The 19,367-nt window shown below is 36.9% G+C and overlaps 1 protein-coding gene across 1 annotated transcript in view; it reads left to right on the forward strand.

Annotated features, from left to right (window-relative positions):
- Positions 1–14,697, forward strand: part of FER (FER tyrosine kinase) — a 180,528-nt gene extending 165,831 nt beyond the window's left edge. Inside the window, exons 17-19 of the mRNA XM_059833349.1 lie at positions 6,093–6,247; positions 9,785–9,907; positions 14,103–14,697. Of these exons, the coding sequence (XP_059689332.1) occupies positions 6,093–6,247; positions 9,785–9,907; positions 14,103–14,245 (421 nt within the window). The 3' untranslated portion in view covers positions 14,246–14,697. The remainder of the gene's footprint in view (positions 1–6,092; positions 6,248–9,784; positions 9,908–14,102) is intronic.
- Positions 14,698–19,367: the final 4,670 nt, after the last annotated feature.

The following is a 19,367-nucleotide window of genomic DNA, read 5'->3' on the forward strand; positions in this document are numbered from 1 at the left end:
CTGAATCAATTATTTGGGGTTTGTTTTGTTAATTTCTTCTTTTGAGATCTTTTTGCAAAATTTTTAAGTCCTTCATCTGAAAATTGCAAAGTGCTTTAGAAGGAGTAATTGAATGTCACTAATGCTGTTGAGGTGGAAAAAATTACTCATTTTATAGTTGAGAAAAACTGAGCAATATCCAAAACTACGTATAGCAAGCAGAACACCTGACATTGTTGAGAAATCACTACTGCATCTAACTTGGGCTTTCTCTGGTTTCCTAGCACTGTTCATCTGTGAAGATGAAGATGGACTTGCATTATATGAGGAATTGAGAGAAATTATTAGCATTGTGGTTAATATTGCTCCATTAGTATTGATAATGTGATACATAAAATAATACGAAGAAATAAGTAAAACGAAGTATAAAGGGGGAAGACAACATAGAATGCATGGAAGGATGTGCTTCTCACCACCTAGTATTCTCATCATCATGTGTGTTCTAGGCTCATACTATTTGCTGGATTGTCCACATATAGCAAAAGTAGCAGCATATGCATATCAAGAAAGTTCTGAAATAGGTGTGTTTTGATTTAGACATCACTGGAAATTACCTCAGGTGTTTGAAGGAAAGGTAGTGTCTTACAGTCCATGAAAAAACAAGTTTCACTTGTAGACTTGCCACCTCTTCTTTTTTGGTCAGGTAATAGACTATTTTCATTGAATTGAATGTGCAGATGACATAAACTGATCCTGTTCCCTAGTTAATTGCTTGCTTTTATCACCTGAGAGTGTTTTAACTGCATGATCCAGGAAGGAGATATAAAATGGCTAATAATTAGTTCAGTGAGGCAGTCTGTCCTGCTGGTTTAGTAATGAGGAGTTTGCTCTCTTGTTTTGATTTGCTTTAATGGATGGAATTCCATTTAAATACTAGATATTACTTGCTGTGTAGTTCTTTTGGGATGGTGGAAGGAAGCCGGGGGGGAGTATAAGAGTGTTCTTAGAGAAGAGATTATGAGGTTTATGTCTTTACTGACAGACATGAATCCTGGTGGTAACAACTCCCAGCACAGAGAAATTGCCTCTACTTCCTCTTGTAACTGGTTATTGGATTTTTAGCAGAAGTCTTATGAGCTATCTTTTGCAGTTTCAGCATATTCAACCCATATTAGTGATTCCTAGTCAATGTGCTGTTTGTGTTTATAGGGACTGCACAGCAGCGCTTAAAAATGAAATTTCCAAATTACATTGTAATTTTTATGCCTTAGTAGTTGGGGGGAAGGCACTTTGTTTCTAATAGCACTAGGAACTTCCATAATCTTGGTATTAAATAGTGAGAGTCAGCTTTTCTTTTACTTAAGAACTTGTTCTGTAGCAGCTCAGTGTAATTTGTGCTCAATTTGTACAGCTTTCACTATGTGAAATAAAAAATATTTTCTTGTTTTCTATGTTAAAGATAAATATTGATTTTATGGAATTACTGCAGTAAGTAGCAAATGCTGTATGGAAAAAAAAAAAGCAGTGCCCCAAGCAGAGAGAGACACCTAATTTCATGCAATTATATCTGTACTTCTTCAGCATGTTGGCTTTAGGGAGCATTAAGGAGAAGGAAAAGAAAACAAATATAACATACTTGTTTTTTTAGTGAAAAGAAGACAAGTAGAGCATAGTTGATTTTGGGTTTTTTAAAAAGGCCATCTAGAAAGATTCATGATTTACTACAAAAATTTACACTGAAGTTATCTGTAGTATTGACTCCTCATGGTTGTTTTTGGTCATCAGCCCTATATAGTTACATTTTCTTTTTTTCCCTCACTCATGTCATCTATCATACATACTTGAGTGAAACCCCGTTGTGTGTATTTCATGTGGAAGGTTAAGATTTAAAAGGTTTTTTATAAGCCCCTTAACACTATTGTGCTAGAGCTCTTTCCTTTCATCCATAGCAAGTTGAAATTAAATAGGTTCATGGAAACTGGAAGAAAATGAAAGCTGTTAGTTACTAATTTAAAGCAATGGATGTAATACTTTTTGATGCCCTTATTTTCAGATTCGGGCTATAAATTCTGTAATAAATCACAGTGACCAAAATGCATTTTTGGTAATTTTCTCTTGTATCGAGACTGAAAAATATGAACATCCTTTTAAAGGAGGCAGTCAGACATGAGGAGAAACAGTGACGAAATTGTTTGAAAAATATTGAAAAATCTTAACCAAACCCTCAGAATAAAAAAAAATTTAAAAAGCTTGATGTAGCTATAGCCTTCAGTGTTTTTACAAATACTTTTAAGCATGCAAAGACATTTAAGGAAATCTGAAAAATTCAGCAACAAATCACTGAGGATATGAAACAGATGTAAAATGATAGCAGAAATGCTAACAAGATACTCTAACTTTCCGGACATTTATAAGCCTGAGGAATGAAATAATAAATGTTAGTCAAATAGACATTGTGAAGAAATTACAAGTAAGAGAACAGGGAAAAAAAGAACCTGAAAAATACATCTACAGTGGTTGTAACTGCAGAATCTGAAGTGGCTGGTGGTGGAGCACTGAGAATGAAATTGTACTTACACTCTTTCACCCAACTGAATGGCAAGATATTAAAAGTGCAAAGTAACAGGACTTTTGGTGGGATTTAGCATGATTTTAAATATCACTGGATCTGCTAAATATTGTTGGTTTCTGTGTACACCAATAACCAACTCCTCAAAAGAATTGTGAAAAGAAAGCTGAGTGCCTGAAAGGGGGATTACAAAAGTCCTTTAAAAATACTGTGACTAAAGTGAAGGAAAAAAGGAAAGAAAAGTTCACACCTGAAGTATTTTCTAAATAAGTGAGAGAAAGAGTCTATCTTACACATAAGAAAGGAAAAAACCAAATTTGCTCAAGTCAGAAGTAAACATGCCACGTGCTCAAAAGGCTTTATTAACACAAATGGTGTATTAAAAGTAATACATAGTATTATAGCTTCAAAAATGTGAGTTTTAACTAAAACCAGGAAAAGTTATTAATACTGTGAGACTCATAACCAGCACTACTACATTTACGTTGCTATTTGTAGCTTTATTAGCAAGTTAAGTTTTATCATAATTCATCCTTTTCTATTGTAAATAGCTTGGCCCCCACTATTTCATAAAATTTTATTGATATTCTGTGGAAGATGGCAATGAAAACGCTTCTCTATTCGATAAAAACTGAGACAAAAAGAAAGAAGCAATTCGCCTGGAAAGATTGATGGTGGACTTGACAGTTGTGTCCACCCGCACAAGTTGTGGGCCATTAGCTAACCACTGGCCCATGATTCCTCCATTGGCACTTGTGTGCAGCATGGCAGCTTGAATAGTATCATTCTGTGACCCACTGCCAGCTAATAGACAGCTTGAAAATGATTGTTTCATGAAGCAAAGACTTAGTGTATCTGTGGTCTTTCAGAAGTTCATGTTCATTTACATATATCCTGAACATTGTATCACAATCTTTACCAGCTTTCTCTAATACCAGTTTGATTTTCATGGAAGTGTATTTGTAAATTTTCAGTAATGATGAAAAAGACTTCCTCTAGATGACTCTGAGAGAAAAAGAGAACTGTCACATACAAACCAGATAAAAATTATATGAACTAAGTGTAATCTTTGTTTACAAGCATCATACTGTTACTATTTATGATATATTTTCCCTAATAATCAGACTGATGCATGAGGAATAAACCTAAGATAGCTCAGTATATAGCTTTTTCTTAATCTGACTCAGAACATGTTTAAATGCTAGGTCAGACTCAGGTGGGAAGATGTCCCTGATTTTAATTAACTGTATACATTTTCTTTGACATATGACGTCATTACTTTTTCCACTTCTTATGTGCATCTTTCACAAAATCTAGCCTGTATTGAGTTAAACAATAAAAACCCTAATGACTAAAGCATGATTGGAACCTAAGCCATAAATTCTTGAAGTTTCATGGTGATGCTTTTTACAGACTTCAATATAAGCAATAACAAATTGATTTTCGTTTGCAGCTCTCTCACTTTCACCAAACAATACCACATGCTAACATTAAACTATGTAACAGAGTGCATACTGAGCTGTTTTATACATTTGTGCATATCTTCAGCTGGAGACTGTGACTTCAGACTTGTTTTTAGTGGTACATCTTCTCTAACTGCAAGAATAACTGCATTTATATCGCTGTAGCATCAAGCTCAAGAAACGTAAATGTTCCTAGTGGCAGAAAACTTGTGTGAGTCAAGTATGTTAAAATTCTTAAGTTATAGTATTTGCGTTCAAATACAGGCTCTGTTTACATATCAAATAACATAGTGCAATATCAATATGGATCAGTTGATCAAAGTAGTTGTAGATGTACGAGCTTTAACATCCTTATATATGGCTCAAGACTTTTACTTTAGACTAAATATAGTTCAGTCTTTTGTCATTAATATCCCCACCATGCATAGCATTTGAAGCTGTTTGTCATTGGTTCAGAACTTACTTTCTGCGTTAGCTGTAGAAACAAATTTGGTGCACACCATGGACAGGGTTCTAGGTTAGTTTCTTCCAAGAGTAATCTAGCTTGCATGCACCAAAATCATTCTTCAAAACCAATGAATGTGCATTAAGTGTTCAGGGGATTCACTTCAAAATTACACTAGAGCTCCAATCCAAAACATTAAAGCTAATGTAATTACTCTGGAATATTCACATAATACAAGCCATTTGTGGGCATAGTAGCTATGGAGGCTGAAAGCAAACACTGTAAATTTAGTTTAAAAATACTTTGCCCATGATGTTCGTAATGGTACAGATTTAATTCCGTTGCTTAGCATTTTTCTCCCTTCAAAAATTTCCTCTATTTTATTACATTAAGATGGGAATAAGAATATATATTTTATTATGTAGTAGTTTAATACATTGTGAAACAATGAAATGTAATATACATGTAGTCTGTTAGTAATATATTATTAGCATGTATTATTCTTCCAAATGTATGCTGTAGAGAAGCCACACTAGGTCTTTTATGAGGTATTACTACAGGCTGTCTCCTAATCTAAAAAAAAAGTGTTTGAGATCGAGGTAGGGAAAGGAAGGCTCTTGATCTTCTGAGCTTCTCACCTATCACTGAGCCAAAACTCCTTTTCCTGTAATACTGAGTAGCTTTTTATTTTTGATGGAATCTCTAATGCTAAGATAAGATGGGCAGAGAGAAGATGGAGGCAGTTCTCTGGTTTCTCTCTATATTTCATAATTATAGGAACAAGTTTCAGGGTGCTTCTTCAAATTCTGTTTCGTTTTGGATAAAATCTGATTTGTTAATCTGCAGGTTTATTTCTGTGACCTCAGAGGGCAGTTGTGGTGGGTTGACCTTGGCTGCTGCCAAATGCCCACCCAGCCGCTCTCTCGCTCCCCCCTCCTCAACAGGGCAGGGGAGAAAATAAGACAGAAAAGCTTGTGGGTCAAGAGAAGGATAGAGAGATCACTCACCAATTGCCATCACAGCAAAACAGACTTAACTTGGGGAACATTAATTTAATTTATTGCCAATTAAAATAAGTAGAGTTGGATGGTGAGAAATAAAGACGAAAACTGAAATACCTTTCCCCACCCCTCCCTTCTTCCGAGGCTCACCTTCACTCTTTCATTCCCAACTCCTCCACCTCCTCCCTGCTGAGGGGCACAGAGGGATGGGGAAATGGGGGTTGCAGTCAGTCCATAACAGCTCCTCTCTGCTGCTCCTTCCTCCTCACACCATTCCTCTGCTCCAGCATGTGTCCTTTCCAGGGGATACAGTCTTTCATGAACTGCTCCAGCGTGGGTCCTTCCAAGGGCTTCAGGGGAATCTCTGCTCTGGCACCTGGACCACCTCCAACATCTCCAGCACTTCCTCCCCCCACTTCTTCACCAACCTTGGTGTTCACAGGATTATTTCCCACACGTTTTTTTCCCCCCTCACTCCTCTTTTCTACAACTGCTGTGCAGCCTTTTTTACCCTTTCTTAAATATGTTTTCCAAGAGGCACCACCATCTTGGCTGAGGGGCTCAACCATTTTAAATGTCTTCAAGTACTTTCAAATGTATAAAAATATGGGGGTTTATTTCTTATTCTAACTTAGAGACCTGGCTGCAAGGAACTGCTTGGTAGGCGAAAGCAACATTTTGAAAATAAGTGATTTTGGAATGTCCCGGCAAGAGGATGATGGCGTGTACTCATCATCAGGCCTGAAGCAGATTCCTATCAAGTGGACTGCTCCAGAAGCTCTCAACTATGGTAAGGACATACCTGTATCTTCTTGCAAAAAAAAAAATTAAAAAAAAAAAAAAAATGTAGCATTAGGAGCACCAGGACTACACCATGGGCAATACTTTAGTATATATACATATTCCTAGTGCCCAGTTCAAATCAATAATGTTTCAAATAATTTTAGTATTTCAGTCATATTTAAGTTATGTATAAGATACTGTCTCACCTTCAAAAAGAATAAGGCATCAACATCAAAATTGCTATTATGCAGCAATAAAATAATGCTTTGGTTATGTTGCTGACTCATTCTAGTAGACTACCTAGTCAAGTCATCTAGATAATAATCGTTAGTAAAATGAATGGCAAGTTTTGCGTATTTATGGCAATGATTGTTCTAGCACCTCTTTGAAAATGGCAGAAAGTGTCAACATACTAGAACACTCTGTTAGATAAATCACTGCATTGGAGAGAAGTACAGTCATAGATTTGTATTTTTTTTAACTGCAGCTTTTCTTTACCTGCTTTTTTATATATTGCTTGGCTGTTATCTTGGGGAAAAAAATCCATTATTTCTGATTCAGGGAAGTGGCCTATACTACACGGGTAATGGGTCCAGAACAGAAACAAAAGCTGCTCTCTTCAGCTTTTTAGCTTATATGAAACTAGAAAAATAAGTTCTTCTAAGTAAAGTGGGCTGTGAAGAAGCAGCGTATTAGGTGAACGATGCCATGTTTTGGATGTAGTTCTCTCAATCAGTTCTTTCATTGAGTACTCAGAAAAAAAATTTTTCTAAAGTCTTCATTTGAAGTGTCTATCTCTTCAAGCTTTTTTTTAAAATCATGCGTTGGAAATCATAAGTTTGTAACTTACAGTTGATAGCAAAATGCTTCCTCTCATTAGCGCTTTTGCAGGAGTTAATGCCGTAACACGATAAAGCAGATCTTCCCTTTGGAAGGCTAATAATAAATTTAGTTTCAGTAATTGATCCTGTATTATCAATTATTCTAAGAGATGTTAGTATTGCTAATGTTCACTGGGGAACACACTTTCCTATTTTGGGTGTTTGTTCCACTATAAAAGGTGTTTTGAATTTTTATTTTTGTTATTTCAGAAATGTGTACAATTTATTTGATGCATAATGGAAACCTATCCTTCATAGCCATATGCAGTCCAGTGGACTGCATTAAGTAGGAAACAGGCTCTTGTGACAACACCTTCACTTTGTACTTTTGAGCCTTTTTTCTGCATAGTACAGGACAGGAGAGGATAGTTAACATCTACTTATTTTGTGTTTCCTAAAATGCATACATACTCAAGCAGCTTTAAGTGATTTTCTGTCATGTTTGGAAAACAAACTCTCTCAGACATTTGTTAATGTGTTCAGCAGTCTAATATTCAACTTTCAAAATGTCATAAAAGTTTTCTGTGTGTTTTTGAAGGATCATTTTTTCCACTCCCTTGAATGATTTGAGAAAAAATAATTGGTTTTTTTTAACCATTTACCATCCTAATAATATGGTCATAAGTATTACATTAATTTGTGTAGGTAAGGCTGAAGGTAATTAAGGGTATCAGAGTGAAATAGAACTAAATCTGCAATATTTCAAAGCTAGTTGGCAACCACTGTCCATGTCAGTTCTTAATGGCAAGATCTAAAGGTTGGAAGAACATGAAGGATAGGGTCATTTGGCCATTACGTGAATGATACAGTGCTTAAGAAACTACATAAAAGTTCATTTTTTAGTCACTTCTGGATTCACTGTATACGACAAATTAATAGCAGTCCCAAAAAGTTTTTAAATGAAAAAAACACAAATTATGAAGTCTAGAAACCAGACTAGGGCAAATGGAGTTATTAGGGAGTTGTGTCTGAAGTCATAAGCAAAATCCTGATGCTGCTGGAGCTTGTGGGAGATTGAACCTTCGTTCAGTGGGTGCTGTTCAGTGCCATTCCATACTGTTATTTTTGCTTGGAGCAATATGATTTCCATCAGTTCCAGCAAGTGGAAAAAAAATATTTGAAAAGCTCCTAATAAAATTACATATTTAGGCCAAGTGTACGGTATTTTTACTTCCTGTTCTCTGAAAATTAAAATACATATTGAAAATGTATGTTTTTCCAGTACAACATTTTGAGTTGTTTGGCATGTTAATAAATTACTGTGTGGAGGGTTTTTTTGGTGAATGAACAGGCCTTCTTTTTGCCCAGATAATGTCATAGTGGAAAAGATAATTAACTATGCAGAACTTGTACTTTCTTTAAAAAAAACCTAATCACTTTATCTTGTATCTAAAGAATGATTTCCATGAAAAGTGTTAAATTACTGGATGCCAAACTCTGAAGAGAGTTGATACATAGACAAGAAAACTAATCTTACTACAAAGAGCATAGTGAATGTCCATAATTGCCATCTACGAGGCACATAAGCTAATGTAGCGCAGCTGGAAGTGATACTTAGTTTAACAGTAAACTGAACTTTCTGACGTCGTAACAGTTGTCATATCACCATCACTATAATTTACATGTGTTTTCCTTTTTTCTAGTCAGAAGTAGCTTAGTTTGGTTTTTTTAATGATTAGAGGTGAACAAACAATACATTCACAAGCATGTGTATATTTTAAAGAATAAAGACACATACATACAACGTAATCGTATGGAACAAAGAAAAACAGTCACGAAAAATGTTGAAAGTAATGTTGAAAATGGCTTTTTAAGGTAACATTTTCAAAGATCCTGCTGCAAAGGGCTAGGAGCCTTAACTTTCTGATCTGAATCCATCCTTCTTAATGTGAATCCATCAGGGACAATAGAAATATATGCTCCAAGATCTCTCCTTCTCCCATAATATAAAGCTTTCATTACACAAAGAGGTTTGGAATTCAGTTATCTATCAATTATCTATTTTACTATCTTTGAAGCATAGTCAAAGATAATGGACTCAGCAGGCCAGATTTTTTTGTTTTTCTTTAACTGATTGGTCGCATCAGTTCTTCAGGGTCTAAATTAAACAAGTTGAAGCAACTATACCTTCATTTTCAGAGAACAGTTTCTCAAAGCATGAAAAGCAGTCCCTCTTCACAGTTACAAACTACGTTGATGGTAGCTCCTCTCAGAATTCTCATTGCCATGCTATATTAGGGAACTGGGAAAGGTAATTTTTTTAAATGTTATCTTTTGAATTGAAAGTGATTATAAACAAGGAGGGGAAAAAACTGACATTTTTCTGTCCTTTTATATTAGAAGAAAAAAATATTTTTGTACATTAAGAAGGAAAGAAATCCTTAACTTGCATGAAGTATAATTGACATGGTAAGGTCTGTCCAATTGTAGAACTTTAAGTTAGCTTATATTATTCCTAGGTATTGACCTTAAGATAATTTGTTTATCATTTGAAATACAGGAGACTATGGTATCTGCAGAATGTATTATTAGTAGCTACAGCTTTGTTCTGCTTAAAGCTTGCCAATGTAACAGCTTACCTTTACAGAAAATTTGGGGCCATAATTATCTGAAACATTAATTTCTCTGTACATTAAATGGAGGGTTTTCTCTCCTTTTCTTAGGGAGATACACATCTGAGAGTGATGTATGGAGCTTTGGAATCCTTTTGTGGGAGACCTTCAGTTTAGGAGTATGTCCGTACCCTGGAATGACCAACCAACAAGCACGAGAACAAGTCGAGAAAGGTAGTTATTTGTAGGGAGTGAAAGAAATGCTATATAGATCCATAAGGATGTAGTACATACAGTATAAAATAGCAGAGAAGTAACATATGAGTTATCAGCAACTTGAGCAAAAATATTATGAGATTTTTTAATTGCTGAATCTAGTTTTCTGAGAGGAGTAGTGTGACATACAGGCTTCTTGAACAAAGGAACATACTGACCAGTGACTTAAAAGACAGAAGACTTACAGCACGCTGACTTTCATTGTTGAAGAACTAAAAGGTGAGATGGAGAGGAGGGATTTACTGCTGTGCAAAGCAGAGACTTGACCAGAATGAATTATTTAAGATTATGCTAATGCAGGTATAAATACTCTAAACTGCCAGAAGAAAAAGTCTGTATCTTTCCATCTTCTCTATTAAAACATTTCCAACAAAAGTTTAGCAATTATGGTGGAGAATGGTAAGCTAGTTGAGCGTTGAAATACACATTTCTCTTTTACAAAATAATCAAAAGGCTTTTATTTAAATTAGCAAACTGTGAGCAGGATTTCAGGATTTTTATTTCTTTTCATCATCTTTAGTGGCATTTCAGAACTGTTCCTCCTCTACATAGTACTGCTGTGTAAATCATAAACAGGTTCTAAGCTAGTAAAACTACTAAATTATTAAAAAAAATTAAAAACTAGTTTGCTGATTTATACAGATTGCCAGTGTTTGTTATAAGCACTGTAGATGACAATCAAAGTTTGTCCTTAAAAGGCCAAATCAGAAAATCCAGAGCAGAGGAGTGTTTGTAAAAACAAGTCTTACTTCCTAAGTACTGAGATTCTGTTCTAATCCACTGAGAATAATGATCTCTTGAAATTGATAAAATTCAAAGATTTAGAAGTATGTTTATGTTTTTTCAGCTATTTTATACTGTGGGGAAAATAGTCCTGTTGGCCCATCAGCAATTCTTTTTCCTTTTTTTAAATGTAATTTTCATTTCTTTTATCAGCCTGTTTTCTTGGTTTTCAGTATATAATAGCTGTTCTGTTAGGATAGTCAGCTAAGACACTCCAGATTCTCTTCCTGATCTTATCTATCTCAATTACTCAATCAGTAAGAGCCTTCAGTGAATTTAGTCACTTGAATGCTTGCTTTAAACCAGGATAATTTCAATTCTAAATAACTATATAGAATCTTCACTTTAAGGACAAAAAAGTAGTTGCTGCTGTCACTGTTTCGAAGAACTAGTTTCTAGGGGAAACTTTGTGAAGGAAAGGATTTTTAGATAGTTTCATGTTATCTTGTCTGTAAGTGTCCTAGAGCCCAGCCGTTCTCCTTTGAAGTTAGAGGCATTAACCCAGCACCTAGAGCAGATGCATGCAATATAACAAAGGAAAAGTATTTCACAGATTTACCTGTTGTATGAGGCCAATGTCATTTATACTCTGCTTTAGAAAGAGAGATGCAGAGACCTGTGCAGTAAGTCTGGAGTCACAGAGCTTCATTGAGCTGTAGAGTCCTATGTGCCAACTCACTTTACTGTCCACTGCCTGTCATTTGCTCAGAGATACATGTGGTAAACAGTTCACAGAATCACAGATCCACACAATGGCTGAGGTCTGCAGGGACCTCTGGATGTCATCTGGTCCAACCCCCCAGCTCAAGCAGAGCCATCTAAAGTCAGGACCATTCCCAGACGGCTTTTGCATATCTCCAAAGATGGAGACTCTACCACCTCTCTGGGCAGCCTGGGCCACTGAAAAAGTGTTTCCTGATGTTCAGGAGGAAATTCCTGTGCTACGGTCTGTGCCCATTGCCTCTGGTCCTGTCCCTGGGCACCACTGAAAAGAGCCTGGCTCTGTCCTCTTTGCACACTCCCTGCAGGTATTTCTATACACTGATGAGATCCCCCAAGCCTTCTCTTCTCCAGGCTGAACATTCACAGCTCTCTCAGCCTTTCCTCATGTGAGACCTGAGTACTCCAGTCCCTTCATCATCTTGGTGGCCCTTCATGGGATTCTCTCCAGTGTGTCCATGTCTGTCTTGTACTGGGGAGCCCAGCACTGGACCCAGCAGTACTCCAGGTGTGGCCTCACCACCGCTGAACAGAGGGGACAGATCATCTCCCTTGACCTACTGGCAACGCTTCTTTTAATGTAGCCCAGGATACAATTAGCCTTCTTTTCCGCAAGGACATGTTGCTGGTGCATGTTCATCACTTGGTGCCCATCAGGACCCCCAGGTCCTTTTCTGCAAAGCTGCTTTCCAGCTGGGTGGCCCCCAGCATGTACTGGTTCCTGGGGTTGTTCCTGTTCAGCTGCAGGACTTTGCACTTCCCCTTGTTGAACTCCATGAAATTCCTGTCAGCCCATTTCTCCAGCCTGTCCAGGTCCCTCTGGATGGCAGCACGACCCTCTGGTCTGTTAACCCCTCCTCCCAGTTTGCTGTCATCTGTAAGCTTGCTGAGGGTGCATTGTGTCCCAGCATCCCGATCATTAATGAAGATGTGAAACAGTATCAGACCCAATACTGACCCCTGGGGTACACCGGTAGTTACTGGCCTCCAACTAGACTTTGTGCCACTGATCACCTCCCTCTGGGACCAGCCTTGCAGCCAGTTTTCAGTCCACCTCACTGCATGCTCGTCCAGCCCATATTTCAACAGCTTCTTCATGAGGACCTTACAGGAGGCACATGCCGAAAGCCAGTCATTTCATCATAGAAGGTGATCAGGTTGTCAGGTGTGACTTGCCCTTAGTGAATCCATGCTGACTACTCCTGATGACTTTCTTGTCCTTCCTGTGCCTGGAAATGGTTACCAGGATTAGCTGCTCCATCACCTTCCCAGGGATCAAGGTGAGGCTGACCAGCCTGCAGTTCTCTGGGTCCTCCTTGAAGATAGAAGTGACATTTCCCTTACTCCAGTCTTCAGGAACTTTTCCCAGTCACCATGATGGATGAAAGATTATTGAGAGTGGCCTTGCAGTGACATCAGCCAACTCCCTCAGCACTCATGGGTGCATCCCATCAGGGCCCATGGACTTATGTAAATCCGTTTCGCTTAAGTATTCCCTGACCAGATCATCTTCCACCAAACGTATGTCTTCCTTGCTACAGACTTTCTCCCTGGTCTCTGGGGCCTGCGATTCCTGAGGGCCAGTCTTGCTAGTTAAGACTGAGACAAAGAAGGCATTCAGTACCTCAACCTCTTCCATGTCCTGTGTGACCAGGTGCCCTACCTCATTCAGCAGTGGCCCACATTTTCCCTAGCCTTCCTTTTGTCACCTACATACTTAAAGAAGCCCTTCTTGTTGTCTTTGACATCCCTAGTTAGATCCAATCCCCTTTGGGCTTTAGCTTTTTTAGCCTCATCCCTGGATGCTCATACAATGTTTCTGTATTCCTCCCACATTACTGTTTTTGTGTCCAGATTTGTCCAGGAGCTCCTTGTTCATCCATGCAGTCCTCATGGCATTTTTGCCTAACTTCCTTACTCATTGGGAAGTTGCCTTCATTGCTGTGAGTACATCTCTTTGGTCCAGGGTATGGATGGTGTGCTGGAACAGCCACTTACCTGTGGCTCCTGAATGATTAGCTGCTAATTTACATAACTGATCGTTCATTCTCCTGCCATCATCCTGCTCCTTCAGTTGATGGCAGCAGAGAGGTATGGAAGGCCACTGCCTATCTAAGCAAACCAGAAGAGTAAGAGAATTAAGAGGATGGTAAAATATAAAAGTTAAGAAAACAGGAGGGAGGAAAATTACATGGATAAAGTGCAAGTGGGAAGGGAACTTCTCAAGGAGATAAAAAAGGGAAGAGGCATGAGAATAGAAGTTGATCTATTTTGAGAATAAGCAAAGAAATTTACTCCCATCTTAATGTTTATTATTGATTTCCTCAGCGGGGGGAAAAAAGGGAACACAAAACCTGGAGGGGAGCTACTTCCTAAGATACAGGAAACAAATCTGTGCAGGTTGCTGCCCTTAGGGATGAGAAGCATACTGACAATTTACCATGCCCAACTTAAATGTCATTGGTACCTGAGCTTTGATTAGTTTAATAATTATCTGTCTTATATAGGTTATATATTGAAGACTTTCCTCATATTACCCTGAAGATCTTTTTTAATGCAATGATCTTGAACTTCGCTCATTTCCTTTTAGATTTGTCAATATGCATCAGTTTTCAATGCTAAACATTTTCCCCTTTTTTTTGTGTGCAAGGCTACCGAATGTCAGCACCGCAAAAATGTCCAGAAGAAATATATAAAATAATGCAGAGGTGCTGGGACTACAAACCAGAAAACCGGCCAAAATTCAGTGAGATTCAGAAAGAGCTGTCTTCAATCAAAAAGAAAGTGACATAGTGATAAACAAGTGCCAAACTCAATGTGTGGGACTTTATTTTCCAGTGAAGTAATTTTTTCCCCTCAAACACTATGCGTTTATACAACATTATTTGCAATATTACTCTAGGATTACTTCAAAATTAACTGGTTTCTTATATACGTTTGTACCATCTTGAATGATGTCTACACCTGCATTAAAGACATATACTGCGAAACGCTATATATCCAGTCACAGTAATATTGTCATTTAGGTTACATGTAAATAGAAAAGCACATACTATAGATTTAAGGGACTGTGGCTTCTATCTGTTTTACAGCAAGTAACCGCTAGTGACATTTTTCAGATGTTTTCTACTTTCAGCTGTGTTCTCACTCTGCTATCCCTGTCCCATATGTCAACACCAGCAGCACTATAATATGGTGACTGTCATATATGTTGGCCTTAAAACTGAAGATAGTTTTGACAAGTATTTCAACTAGAAACTTTTACATTTTTTTAATTCTTTCCGCAACTGATATTTTAAAGGATTGTGGATGCAAATGTGCTTACTAAACAATGAAATTCAGAATTTTCTACTGTAGAAATTTGAGTTACTTGTGCATTTCTTACCATACTGTAGTAAATACTTCCACCTTTTGATGTAATTTACTTAAGCCATGTCTTTTCTTCCTACAAAGCCATCAGAATTCAGTAATACGTCTCCTTTACAATGACCTATGTTTATTTAAGAAACAAAAAACCCAATATCAAGCCTTGACTACACACGTTAAGAAATGCTGCAAATCATCTGCCTTCCAAAGAACATGTAAAAGCACTAGGCCAACAGAAAGACGTTTACTAATGATAGCAGCAGATTACAAATATTATTGATCTTAGAGGATTTAAAGAATGTGAATTGCTAGATTTGCTTTTGATCCTGATTTTTTTCCATAAATTGGTAATAATTCTCAGAATGCAGCCGGAGCCTACAAAAGTTTGTGCTAAGCAAAAGTACATTCCATGCAGAGTGTCCAAAGGAAAATACTACTTCTATGAGGCATAAGAAAATTGTTCAAGAAACTAAAATAAAGAAGCATGTTTAAAGCTTCTGACAGGCTGAGCAAGGCAGAGTAGAAATACTAACCTTCTAACTTTTTAAAATCATTGCAATCAGATTTCAAAAGACTGGGAACAGGCAAGTTTTAAACGCCACCAGGAATAAAAACCTTGTAAATATTTTAAAAAATATTCTGCCAGAAAGGATAAAAACTTTCTAGGTAGGGAAGGGAGGAAAGGCACACTTTGTTACTCTGGCTCTGGGTCCTCTTTGCAGCTGGAATTACTTTCTAGGGCCTTACATAAAAATAGGAAGAAGTTACAGTATGCTGCTCTGATTTCAAGAGTTAAGGTTCTTAAAATTTTTTTAAGAATTAACTAAAATTTTTCAGATCAAGAGATTCCAGTTGCTGCTGATGCAAGTAAGAAGCATGGACTGTAAGTAACACAGCATCTGGAATGTTAATGAGCCCTATATTTTATTGTTACCGTGGAATTGAGCTACATTACATTTTTATTTCTGTTAAGGTGAGTTTTCTATTGTCCACAACATTTTTGCTCTCTAAAGTTTAATTATAGTAGTACTGAGTGGTCATGTTTAAGAGCTATGTGTCACCAAAATACGTGTAGTCTAGAAGAGCTTGTCTGTTACATTGGCATTAGTGTCCAAATAAAACAACAGATGATTGTGTTGAAGCACATTGCCTGCATTTGAGGTGGAACTCTCAGCATCCAAGTATAAGGAATAGTGAGTGGTTCTTGCATTTCTTAAGTGATTTTTTTCTTGGAGCTAAGGAAGCATATACATACCCATGAAGGTATATACATACATGAAAGTATGGAGAACTTAGTGGCATAAATTTAAACTTCCTTATAAGCATACTAGATATATTTACTTAGTTATGTACTTCCAAGTAGCCCAAAGATCTTTTTCAAGAGCAATGGGAAACATTCTTGTTAATTTGTATGCTTTTAAATAGTACCCGAAGTTTGTGCCTTAATTTACTAGATTTAAGGAATATTACACAATCATTTGGAAAAATCCAAGATTCATCCGACTGCAGGTCCTTATGTATGCATCACTAAAGTCTGCAAGTAAGGATAATGGTGTCTCCTCTGTCAGAGTTCATAGCTTCTCTGGAGAGATAATATTCTTCTTCTATGAAAGAGATTAACTGTTTCTTTGCTATATGCCCTTTTAACAGCAAAGAAATACTGTTTGTTTTTAGAAAATAAAAAATTATTTGTCTTTAAATTAATCCATCACCATCCTGACTCTCACATAAAGATAAAAATTGGACTCACATTTTATTCTGAAATAGTTAATATTTGTAATTCATATGACATTTCTGTTTAAATTTAAAGACTTTCTAAAACATGGGATTTCTACAGCAGCAAGAAAATTTATTGTTACTGAAGTAGGCATCAGTTCAGTTCCAAAATAATAACTCTTTGGGAGAATACCAGGATGTGTTTATAGGTGTAGAATAAATTTAAACACAGGTACATGACTCTTAAATTATTTAAACTGTTTTCTTATCATTAATTTGGCAGTTTATGGCAGAACTTGTTTATCATGTCTCATTTGTAATTATTGCAATTACACAATTTAGGAAGTGGAATCCGTACCTATAGATACTGTTTTTAAGTTTTTGTAAACTTCTCACAGGGGAGTTCACAAACAAACCTGCCATACAATGAAATTTAAAAGAAAGATGTGCTATTCAAGAACCAAAGCTGCCATATCTGCTTTCTGGAGACTTTTGATGACTTAGTCTTGCCTCATTCGTAGTTAGCCAGATTCTGGTGATTTGGCTCATGTACTGTGCTTATCCCAGAGAAATTACAAAAAAGTTAAAACTCAGTCTCTTTTGCAAGTGTAGTGTTTCAGGTAGGTTCTTACACCAGCACTGTCCCAACCAGGGGGAGCCTGAGGGAATCCTAAATTTTTTACGCTGTTAAATGGGAGAAGCTATGAATACTGTTAAGGGTCAGGTAGAAATACCTCAGCCTGTTAAATGAGATGGAGTTCAACAGGTTATCTGTTATTTTCATCTTTTTCCAAGGAATTGCATTCATCATTTTAAGAAGGATTGCTTTGAGGGCAAAAAATGCGATCTTAGTTTGCTTTCAGTAGAAATTAAGGACACATGTTAGCTTCAGAGTTCAGTCGTCAGTGAAATCATGAGGATTCCTAAGCATTTCAATTTTACGGAAAGTAAAATAGTGAAAAGCGTCTTGTCTGAAAACACACCTTGCTTCAGCAAAGTGTGATCTTGTAGAGTCAGCATTCCACCAAGACATTCTCTTTGAAATGCACATTTTCATTAGTTTCTAATGAAACCAGTGAACTAATTTTTCATTCAGCAACTACAGTTATATTGCATTTCTTCTTAACAAAAATCTGCCTTTTTGCAGAGTTGCCTAATGTTATTATTGGAAGTTGTTATTGAAACATGCATCACCAGAAGGCTGTCAATAGGAACTGCAGTTTGTAAAGTAAGCATGGTCTTATTGATGAGAAACAGAAAACTGGTTAAGGAAATATTAGGTTATTCATACTTAAGTATTTTTTCACCCATGTCTTTGACCACCTGTTATGCTTACTCAAAACCTGCAAGCACATCACTAAAACTGACTATGAAGTTATCCATTTGTTACCTCTTATAACTATTTTGTTATTCCTTTCACAGCCATTGTAAAGATGATAAAGAAAAAAGCACTCCTGAGTAACTCAGAGTAACTGACTCTCAGAAGCATTTAAAAATGTCTCCCACCCTCCCCAAATTTTCCCAGATGTGCTGCTGCACAGGTGTTAACACTAGTGAGTAACTACTATCCCGTTTCTGTTATTCTTGCTGTTATGTCCTCTAAATGGCAGTGCCACTGATGCACTTGAAACAGTGAAATATATGAAGAGGTGAGATAGTGTGTAAATGGTGTCATCAAACATGATAATCAAGAGCAGTAGTTCTGAAAATGGCTGGTTGTCACAAGTAATGACAACTCATTATAAAGATGGAATAAAAAGAAAGAGGCTAATTGAGAGAATCCACTTTCTGTAATAGCTGTCCTGTTTGCAGGCAATAGAAATGTTTGTTATGCCAGTGCATTTGGATTTGTAACATTTTTATGACTGAGCATAAAATAGTTTGCTATTAAAAGAAGAGTTCACCAATTAATTTTTTTTTCCTCAAGTACAAAAGGACATGTGATACTGTTGGAAGCGTTCTTGCTAGGCAAGTCAGGGTATGTGGAGGGAAGAATACGGGGGGAAGAATACCCCTACTACCAACCAAGGTACATATTTTTTTCTTCTTAGAATCATGTTCATGCAGTCCTTCACTTTCAGGAATACAGGACTTTAATTAATAGTTAGAAAATACAGGGCAAGTCCAGTATTCCTGAAGTTCCAAACAACCATGAGTTTTTAAGAGTGATCTGGTAAATTTGGAACATCAGCTCTATTAAAAATGTTTTATTCTAGTTTCCTGCTGCAGATTTGCTGTAAAAAAGGGAGTCCTTAACAACTTACAAGAAAAATGCATCAACCTCAGAAACCTATCAAGCTTCTTTAAGAGTAACTTCAGTAAAGAATATTTTTTGTCGTCTTGTACTAGAATTCCCCCAGGATAGCTTTTCCTTCTAAAAAACTTCAAAAAAAAAAAAAAAAGCTTAAAAAGCTGAAAGCCTCAAGTTGAAACAGAAGAATCCTTTCACTTGTCACATTCTGAAGTCTTTCAAGTATTGCCACAGTTTCTTTCCTGAAACTGATAATGCATCTTTGATTTCCAGCTCTTACGTACTTTTCAGCATTGCGTATTAGTGCATTAGTAAGACCCACCTTTACTTTCAGACCAAGGAAGGAAGGACTCTCTCATTGAAAAGCACAGCAAGATCTGCCTGGTAGCTCCCACATTTTCCTTAACTTCCATATTCAGTTATCAGAGTCGTTGTTTTCATTATAATAAGCACCACATAGAAGAGGAGCTGGAAGCTAGACGTCTTTAAATCAGCAGCTAATCCCTCAAAATTTCACAACATTGACTCTAGAAGCCAACTTGGTTTTGGTTCTCTGTCAAATAAGCAAAAGCTATTTCTGTA

The sequence above is a fragment of the Gavia stellata genome, chromosome Z (assembly GCF_030936135.1).
Source record: "Gavia stellata isolate bGavSte3 chromosome Z, bGavSte3.hap2, whole genome shotgun sequence".
NCBI classification, from domain to species: Eukaryota; Metazoa; Chordata; class Aves; order Gaviiformes; family Gaviidae; genus Gavia; species Gavia stellata.